Source organism: Panicum hallii, chromosome 5, assembly GCF_002211085.1.
Source record: "Panicum hallii strain FIL2 chromosome 5, PHallii_v3.1, whole genome shotgun sequence".
NCBI classification, from domain to species: Eukaryota; Viridiplantae; Streptophyta; class Magnoliopsida; order Poales; family Poaceae; genus Panicum; species Panicum hallii.
The window spans coordinates 14,364,129-14,373,330 of NC_038046.1; the positions used below are offsets into that span (position 1 = coordinate 14,364,129).

At 53.4% G+C, this 9,202-nt stretch overlaps 3 protein-coding genes across 5 annotated transcripts; 1 reads left to right on the forward strand and 2 right to left on the reverse strand.

The window, feature by feature from the left end:
• Positions 1-311: 311 nt before the first annotated feature.
• LOC112892073 (CASP-like protein 4U1) lies at positions 312-2,620 on the forward strand. The gene is made up of 3 exons (XM_025959143.1): positions 312-1,594; positions 1,949-2,084; positions 2,184-2,620. Exons 1-3 carry the CDS (start codon positions 639-641, stop codon positions 2,370-2,372), a joined length of 1,281 nt encoding a protein of 426 aa, XP_025814928.1. The 5' UTR covers positions 312-638; the 3' UTR covers positions 2,373-2,620.
• A 28-nt stretch (positions 2,621-2,648) lies between these two features.
• LOC112892074 (probable glycosyltransferase At5g03795) lies at positions 2,649-4,728 on the reverse strand. 3 transcript variants are annotated; one of them, XM_025959147.1, is made up of 4 exons: positions 4,487-4,728; positions 4,270-4,400; positions 3,617-3,965; positions 2,649-3,529 (listed from the first exon to the last, which is right to left on the reverse strand). In XM_025959147.1, exons 2-4 carry the CDS (start codon positions 4,383-4,385, stop codon positions 2,843-2,845), a joined length of 1,152 nt encoding a protein of 383 aa, XP_025814932.1. In that variant the 5' UTR covers positions 4,386-4,400; positions 4,487-4,728; the 3' UTR covers positions 2,649-2,842. The 3 variants fall into 3 exon arrangements, with proteins under 3 accessions (XP_025814932.1, XP_025814931.1, XP_025814930.1); XM_025959146.1 differs by lacking the exon at positions 4,487-4,728 and having other exon boundaries at positions 3,617-3,933; positions 4,270-4,393; XM_025959145.1 differs by lacking the exon at positions 4,487-4,728 and having other exon boundaries at positions 3,617-3,919; positions 4,270-4,390.
• A 387-nt stretch (positions 4,729-5,115) lies between these two features.
• On the reverse strand, positions 5,116-8,552 carry LOC112892075 (carbonic anhydrase, chloroplastic-like). Its single transcript, XM_025959148.1, has 8 exons — positions 8,094-8,552; positions 7,927-7,988; positions 7,788-7,836; positions 6,776-6,892; positions 6,609-6,662; positions 5,900-5,985; positions 5,600-5,705; positions 5,116-5,455 (listed from the first exon to the last, which is right to left on the reverse strand). Exons 1-8 carry the CDS (start codon positions 8,232-8,234, stop codon positions 5,321-5,323), a joined length of 750 nt encoding a protein of 249 aa, XP_025814933.1. The 5' UTR covers positions 8,235-8,552; the 3' UTR covers positions 5,116-5,320.
• Positions 8,553-9,202: the final 650 nt, after the last annotated feature.

Genomic DNA, 9,202 nt, shown 5'->3' on the forward strand with positions numbered 1-9,202 from the left:
CGCTACTTATCAAAAGAAAAAAAAAAAGAGCCGCCAAGAATATGAAATGTTGACTGCCCGCTTGTGCCCGGCAGGCGAAGACACGGTTCCCAGCCGCCTACCGGCGACGTGGACGCCGCAATTACTTGATGAATTCCATCGCGCGATGATTCGCGGTGCCAGCCCGGCTAGAGCATTATCACGCAGTGGTGTGTCGCGACGACCAACACGTCTCTAAATGACTTGCGTCGCACGCGTGTCTCCCCTCTGTCCGTGTCGCCTTGCAAGAGCCCGAGATCGGGGGAAGGGAAGGGCCATGATTCGTGACGCGATCGACCATCGTGTTTGGTTTTATTGGCGTGGCGCTGGACCTGTAACTGCTGCTGCTGTGTGTGCTTGGGAGTGGGTTGCCAGTTGCCGCTGGGCTCTGCGCGGAGGCAGCCAACAGGCGGGGGGGCGGATCCATGGATCGGCGGCGAAAAAGTTGCAGAGCAAAGCGCGAGGACGAGGCAGGCAGGAAGGAACGAAGCGCATAGGCATGGCATCAACCAGGGAAAGCTACACGTAACCTCCCATACATAACACGGCAACTCCCCCGGCTCCTCCCTTGATCGATCCCTTCCTTCCGTCCACCCGCCACGGCATCGGCGTGTCGCACCATGGCAGCGTCGACGCCACGGACGCCGGCGCCGGAAAGGCCGCCGCCGCCCGTGCCCGTGCTCGCTTCCGCGCCCGCTCCTCCGCCGCCTCTGGAGACGCCCCCGCCGCCGTCGCCCTCGTCGCAGGCGGGGGACGAGTACCACACGCCGCCGCCGTCGCTCGACGCGTCGCCGCGGGAGGAGCCCGGCTTCCCCCGCGACGGGAGGGGAGGGGTGCCGCCCCCGCCTCCGAGGAGCCCGCCGCTCGACGCGACGTCGCCGCGGGAGGAGGCCGGTTTGCCCAGCGGCGGGAGGGGGGAAGCGGGAGCGCCCGCCAAGAGCCCGCATCTCTCGCCCGTGCGCCTCCCCACGCCGCACCTCCTGCCGCCGCCCGCCTCCCCTTCCGGCCAGAAAGGGCAAGAAGGCGGCGCTGCTGCGGCCGCGGCGAGGGCGCGCCCGCAGCTCCGGCTGGCGACGGGGCTCGTCCGGACGCCGTCGCAGGGGTCGGTCGCGACCAAGTCCCCGTCCCCGTCGCCCTCGCCCACGCCGCCGTCGCCGCTGACCCCCGCGCCCACGGGCAACAACGGCAACAAGAGCGGCCAGAGCACGCCCAAGCAGCGCGCGGAGGCCTTGAAGCCGCCGCCGCCGCCCGCGGCCGAGCCGGCGATCGCGGTGCCGCACTTCGACCGCGTCGAGGAGGCCGCCACGTCGCCGCTGCGCCTCGGCAAGGCGCAGCTCGATCACCTCCACCACCACCAGCAGCAGCAGCAGCAGCACGCGGCGTCGGCGGCGGCGGAGAACGGGGGCGCTGTGCCTCCCGACGTGGCGGCCGTGGCCGCGGTCGGGGAGCGGAGGGCGCTGTCCGTGACGCTGCGGCTGGCCACGGCGGTGCTCAGCCTCGCGGCCTTCTCGGTCATCGCCAGCGCCCGGACGTCCGGCTGGGCCGGCGACTCCTACGCCCGCCACCAGCAGTACAGGTCAGTGATCGCCACTTGCTCACACGTTTCGTCTCGTCCCGGTTTCTTTTTGCCGGTTTCGTCGGACGTGTCCGGTTCCCGACGGTTACGGGAGTTGTTGCTCGCACAAGAACATTTTCTTCTTCTTCTTCTTCTTCTTCTTCTTTTTAAAAGAAAAGACTCTTGATCTTGAATGCAATGCACCGATACCAAATCAAGCAATTGGGTAATGATTTTGAATATTTAAAAAACTATCTACCTAACATACCACTAGGTAGAGTTCAGGTTCGTAGCCTGTCCATTCAGATGTTTCCCTGCTTCCATTTTCTTAAGCTAACTAAAATTACATTCCCGTGCTTGGCAAACGCATGGCAGGTACGCCGTCGCGGTGAACGTGATCGTCTGCGCCTACTCGATCGCGCAATCGTTTGGCGAAATCCGCCGCCTGATCTCGCCCAGGTTCATATTCCGGAGCATGTCGAGCTACTACTGCAGCCTGCTCCTGGACCAGGCAAGTACACTGTACCGAGCATTTCCTGAACTGAAACTGCTCGTGCGCAAGAAACTGAACCGTTGGTGCTCCGATCCACGACGGTGCTGCCTGCTGCAGGTTCTGGCGTACCTCCTGATGTCGGCGTCGTCGGCGGCCGCGTCGCACAACGACCTGTGGGTGTCGAGGTTCGGCACGGACGCCTTCAACAGGAAGATCAGCAGCGCCCTGTGGCTGTCGTTCATCGGGTTCCTGACGCTCGCTCTCAACGCGCTCATCTCCACGGCCAATCTCTTCAGCATGGCCTGAATTCTGATCGAGGCGTTCACGGAATCCAGCCAGTACCGGTTGTAAATTTTGGAGTAAATATTGCTGCGGATTAGCCGGAGGTATACATCATACACGCTGTTGGTGGTACTGGGCCGTCAGAATACACGCTTGATCAAGGGCTAATAGAATGTTGAAGCCCTTTTTATGCGCAAAAATTGACATTATATTGGAGGTATCTGCTATGTAGAATACTCTAATTGTGACCGAGCTACGCATGTCAGACGATACGTACGTCCATGCGTACTGTTACAGCTCTGCGGCATGTGACAGAGTGACACTCCTTGATGCAGCGAAGTAGCGATGAAATGGTAGTCTGCCTCTGTTACAGAGGCCTGTACTGAACGTCTGAACCAAGAACAGAGATCCCTATAACTAAAAGTATCTCGATCTCAAACATCTGAAGAACCTAAATCATCTTCTAGTAGCATTACAGCATAGTATTTGGCAATTCAGGCCTCGATCTCCACCTGGCTCACTCTGCTCAACCAGATGGAGTGCAGGATCATGTGGAAGAGGTCGTACTTGATGGGCCTGGCGTGCCACAGGAAGTGCCGCTGCAGCCGCTTCACGCAGTCGTGCATCTTCACGTACCTCCGGAGCGGGATCCCCTGCAGGATCCGCTTCAGGTCCGGTACGTCCTTCTCGGCGACCACCACCGAGAAGGCGCTCCAGTCCAGCACGTCGCTCAACGGCAGCACGAAGTTGTCGGCGATGATCACCGGCACGCACTCGTAGTACAAGGCCTCCACGATCCGGGGGCTGTTCACCTCGTACCCCATGGGGCACAGGCAGAAGCGGCTGTTCTTCATGTGCTGGATGTAGCTCATCCGCCGGGACACCCGGCTCGGCAGCAGGCTGTACACCCGCATCTCGTCGTCCTGCCCGCCGCCCCAGTGCCTGAGGAGCTCCGGCCGGACCCTGCCGTGCACGTTCCCGGCGAAGAAAGCCAGGATTCCCCGCCGGGAGACCGGCAGCCCGCCGACGTACCGGAGGGGCCGCCGCGGCGTCCGGATGGTCGTCTCCGGCAGGGAGACGTCCTTCCCGGGGGTGAAGATCCCCTCCGAGCTATCGGCGTTGCACAGCGCCTTGATGGTGTTCTTGCGGAGGTCGCGGTGCGCTGTCGTCGTGTAAGGTCCCTGCAAGAACAATCACGTTCAGCGGGTGTCCGTTCTTGAGCTTGATCGAATTCTAGTATTGATCAAGGGAGCTTAAGTTTAGCTTACCCAGTCGTGGCAGGCGACGAGGAAATGGTCGGCTCCTCTGGTGCGATTCCAGAACGGGTACTTGATGGCCAGGCCCCTGACGAAATTCCTCAGGTACACGGACAGCGGCCTGAGGTCGTGGGAGTCGGGGACGTAGCGCGTGAGCCTCAGCTGCTGGGAGCTGTAGGGCAGGTAGAAGAGGTGCGCCTTGGTGGCATCGTCGACGACATGCCGGCGGCTCTCCTTGAGGAGCTTCATGAACCAGCCCTCGGAGGCGTAGATGCCGCTGAGCGGAGGCGTGTGGAAGATGGGCCTCCGGCCGTCCTGGTAAATGTAAACTTTGAGTATCCTTTCCATCAGTTCATAGCTCCTGGATGATGATCACATTGGCTACGATTATGATGCGTGTAGTCGATGCACGGGATACATACAAATGCATAGAAATTTAAAGTTCCAGATGTGTGTGTGTGTGTTTTTTGCAAAAACGGCAACATAACAGGATCAAAAGCAGGCGTATCACGGCGACATCATGTTTCTCACTCTGAGCCTATTGTGCAGGGAAACATGCCAAAACGCACGCGAAAAAGTTGGAACTCCTCCATTCTTGGAGGAAGGAAAGACGCAACGCGGGTGCACTAACAATTTGCTTGGATTCCATGAGAACCGGTGGTTACCTCTTGAACTGGGAGACGTTCTTGAACAGAGGCGCGTACAGGTCAGGGTCGTCGAGCACCGGCTCGGCGTCGCGTATCTCCTTCTTGGCGTAGCGCAGCGCCTCCTCCGGCGCCATCCTCCAGTACGACGGCTGATCAGTACACGGGCGAACGGGTTCAGACCACACACACTATGAGCGAGGAAACCGACGCTTGGAGCACACTAGCTCCGTCTCACCTCTCGCCTTCGACGCCTCACGGCGGGCGGGGACGGCGGAGGAGGGGGCGGTGTGGCGGGTGCACGAGGCGCTGACAAGTGCGGCGGCGGCTGGTTCCCCACCAACAGTTGTCCGGTGAAGTCGGTCCTTGTGGTGGCGGACGCGCTGGGCGAGGAGGGCAAGGAGAAGGTGAGCAGCGCCGTGGCCGCGCCCGCGGCGAGGAGGAACGCGAGCGCCGCGGCGCGGCAGCAGCAGGCGGAGGGCATCGTCGTCGTCGCGCCGCGGTGGCGGGGCCGGCGGCGGGGCGGCCCGGCGTGGGAAGCGGCCGGGGGCGCGGCGGCGGAGGGGGCCGGGGCCGTGAGGTGCGGAGGTGGCCGCATCGCATCGGTGGGAAGCGGAGGAGGAGGAGCAGACAGACAGACGGGCGGCGAGGAGGGAAGCGCGCGCGGGCGCACGCGTGGTGGGGGTGCTTATTAGACGCCGTGGAGCAGAGCAATGAGGTATTAGCTCCTATGCACGCTTCTTCGGGGCAGCATTTTTACCTTGCTCCAGATGTGGAGAACTGGGATTCACGCGCCTGTAAAAGCCGTAAAAGTGCACCCGTAATATGAGTGCCGAGCATGAACACAGTTTTTTTTTCTACAGCTGCTAAAATAATTCGCATGGCATGTCTCAGCATAATTAGTGCACCCGTAATATGAGTGCCGAGTGCAAACGGCACAGTAGAAACGCACCCTTTGCACTTCTTGTTCAACTTAAAACAAAGCACACCAGCGCATGCACACTGAGCGATGCCACATCGATACCTATTGTATATACATCACACATCGTCGCCATTTTCAGAACTTCAGCTGTCACGCATGCCACGTCTGGAAGCTGCCATGGATAAAGTCATAGCGAGCACCAATCAACTTGAGCGATCCCTTGGCCAATTTATCCTTGACAAATGGGTAGGTCTTCAGGTTTCTAAGAGACAAATTGACAGCCTCCTGCACAGCATTCAGAAATGCAAAAAGGCAACATCAGTATCTAATATTCTAATCCGATTGGGTTAGAAGTTTCAGTAACTGTGGTTAAAGTGAAATGAATCGGCAAAGCGAAGAACTGAAAATCATTTTTTTTAATAGACTCACAATTTCCAACATGGTGCATTTGTCATCAAAAGACAAAAAGGCATGTTCTCGCTCCACCTTCTTCTTGATAGCCAGACCGATCTTAACCCAATCGTCAATGAAGCGGCTAAGAGATCAAATGAACAGAGGAAAACTTATTAGAACAAAAGACACGATATTAGTACGGTACCAACTGCTTGAGTCAAGTTTTAATTAACTCATTTACTTGGACCCTTTTGTCATATACAGCTACACATGTTTTATTTGTACCACTAATGTTGAGGTAGATCAATTAGGAGCAAGATTAAGATGATTTCATACTAGGTGTGAGGTCTATCTTCCTGCAGAGAGAGGAGTTCCCTGATTCCACCGCAGCAGCTGTGACCGATAACCACAATGCACTTAACCTGCAAAAAGCGTGCATGTAGTGCTTTTCGTGGTCAAAAGAAAATCACGCCTCTGTTGTTTCTAGAAGGCAAGGTTTTGCCAGCAAATAGTATAGCTGACAATATTGTTGAATTCTTAAATTATTCTGTTCCTCTGGACAGATTACAGTGAGTTAAGAAAACACATAGAGGTATACTCAGTGGCGGAACGTGGAGCCAAACCCGGGGGGGGGGGGGGGGCGGGGGGGTGCGGAACTAGTCGTGCACACTGCGCACCTCATTGTTGGTTGCAGCAGCACAGGGCAGACAATAGCTGACAAGCATATATGCATGCAGCAACGCTTGGAGCAAGGAGGGGCCGGAGCCCAGCTTCGCCGCCACTGGGTATACTAAACATAGCGGTTCTAAATAAAAAAACTATGAACCTAGAACCACCAACACATGATAAACAATATTTACTTTATTAAAACATGCTAACAATTGGAGAGGACTGCAACAGCTTCCTGATGTGCAAATAGTTATTTTGACTCTCCATATGTGCCATTTGTTTTGTTGTCTCTCACAATTCAATGACCAAGTTAACCGCAAACTTAAAATGGATGTTCGGAAAGAAACATGCTATAAGTCAAATGGGGGAAGTTCACCTTGAGAATGGTTACAGCAAACTCAATGGCTGACGCAACGCTAGAGTGCATATTCTGTGGTCAGACATGAATGTGCAGGTCAGTTGATTATATATACCTTCAAATGTGCAGGCCAAAATTATTAGTTCACGATTAAAATGTGGAAAATATTCTCCACAAGCATGAACCTGATGGTAGGCCGGAACCAGGCTGGCAATGTTACGGACAGTAAAGGCCTCTCCTGGTTTCAGGTCGAGGGTCACTGATGGGCATACACGAGAATCAGAGCACGCAAACACCATGTACTGCAAGCAAGAACAGATTAACTGTTAAGCCAGAGAAAAAAAAAACACCCTTGGTATTATAGAAGTGCAGTTTTTGCTGAATAGAGCACAGCACAATATCAAAGAGAACAAAGTGGAATTATTCATGTCTACTCCTGCCTATCATATTCGGAAAATCAATCAAAGTTGTGCATGGTGTCCTCCATACAATACCAAAAGAACTAATAATCTTTTAGTCCCCTCCAGATAATAAGCTAGTGCAGCCCTCCTAAGTTGACAACAATAAAATCATATGAGCTGTGGACTAACCTAAGACCACACAGCCAGGTGTACTGTAAAGATATGCGTGATAGGAGCTCGAAGAGAAAGACCCGTTTGCCTCATCTAACAGACATACCACACACGTATTTGTGTTGTATACTTGTAACTTTTGGAGACCCACCACAAACTGCCCCAAAACCGAAGCAATCTATATTGCTTTCTTTAAATACCAGTTTCTTCTTAACTGAAGAATTGCAGATTGATTGTTGTTTTTGAGTTTTCATGCAGCGTCGAACGATGAGATTTCCTAAATGGTCATCGCTGTACAATCTTTGTGTTCAAACAGTGATAGAGGAATGAGACCATAAGTTTAGTTTCTAGAACATAATTAATTCAACACCTAGAGGTAATTTTACAAATAATTAGACTCTTCAAGAGATTTTTATAGGACGACGAGCAGTGTAGGTCGAACAACCAACATGTCGAAGTAGTAGCAGACTATTGACATCCACCAAACAGGCTGTTCCATTCTTTTTTTTTTAGTAGAAGTCCTATTTGCAAAACTACTAGTGAGCTTAACATAACAGATACACACTTTTGCATTAGCACATCGACCGGATGGGGTTTTCGCAGGTATCAATCTGATGGCACATACCTTTGGGGACTGGGAAGACTTGAGTGGCCCGAACAGCATGGGGTTTTTACTGCCAACAGCCACCAAATCAGAAGAACGAACTGAATCAGGAATAAACTCAATCGAAACGCAGATTCCTCGAGCATCAGAGCATACTCACTCATAGATGGTCTTCTTAAACGTCCTGAACCCAGCCCTCAACCTCTCCGCGGAGCCCAACCCCTGCAGAGCACGCAGCAGCAGCCGTCAGCCGTCGCGCCACAAGGGGAAAGGGAAACAGCACAATGCCGGCGCGCGACAAGAGAATCGCATCGCTCGGGGACTGGCCTCGCTGTAGGTGACCATCTGGGCCGGGTGGTGGTGGCCGGCAGCGCTCGATCCGCCCCCGATGAGCGGCTCGCGGGCCGGGCTCAACGGGTTCTCCCGAGGCGGCTTGTGGGCGAGGAAGCAGCAGCAGCATCCCCCCATCGCCGATCGCCCCCGCGAGCCGCTCGAGGAGGGAGAGATCGGTGGAGAGGTGGGCGCCCGTAGCTCGTTGCCTCGGTCCTGACTCCTGATTTTGCCCGCGGGCCGCAGGGGAAGGGGAAGAGGGTTTTGCAGTTTCGCTCGGGATGAAACCGAACTTCGGCAGGCTTGGACTCTCGGGTGTTATCCTGCTCGCCTCAATTTGGAAATCATTAGCCCGAGAGGATTGATTTAGGTTCCGTTGGATTTGAACTGCGAAAGCACAGAATGGTGAAAGAGATTCAGAGTTCAGCTCAGGATCATCGCGTGGGCCCCGCCGCTGCTTTAAATCGGGGCAACGAGACGGCCAGATTTTAGGTTGGCCGTTGTCTCGTGGCTCGTGGTTGGCTCGGGTTCACCGGTTCACCACCATGTGAGGAGCTAATGACAGTTGAGAAGGATTTCCTTTAAAGTTCAAAACCGATAAAGTAAAAAAATTAAATTCATCCTATTTCTAGTTTATTTTAATCTAACTTTACAAAACGATTTCACACTTAGTATCTCGATTTGCGCAAAACAGATGAAGTCGAAACTAAAATAAACCTCCAAAAGATATCTTCCCTTTTCCATTATTATTTCTCAGGTTTGGATAGACCCTGTAAACTATAATCAATACTCTTTCCGCTTCAAATTATAGATCGTTTTGGTTTTTCTAGATATATAATTTTCCTTATGTATCTGAACATAGCATATATCTAGATGCACATAAATATCAAATATCATATATCTAGAAAAGTCAAAACAATCTATCACTTTTTAGAGTTGCTCTAAGTCAAACTATTTTAAATTTAATCAATTTTATATAGAAAACAACTTGATGATAATCTATGAACCAAATAATACACTACGAAATATATATTTAAGGGGCATTTTGTAATAGACTAATAATACTAATTTGGTGTTATAAATAGTAGTGCTCTTTTGCGTAAGTT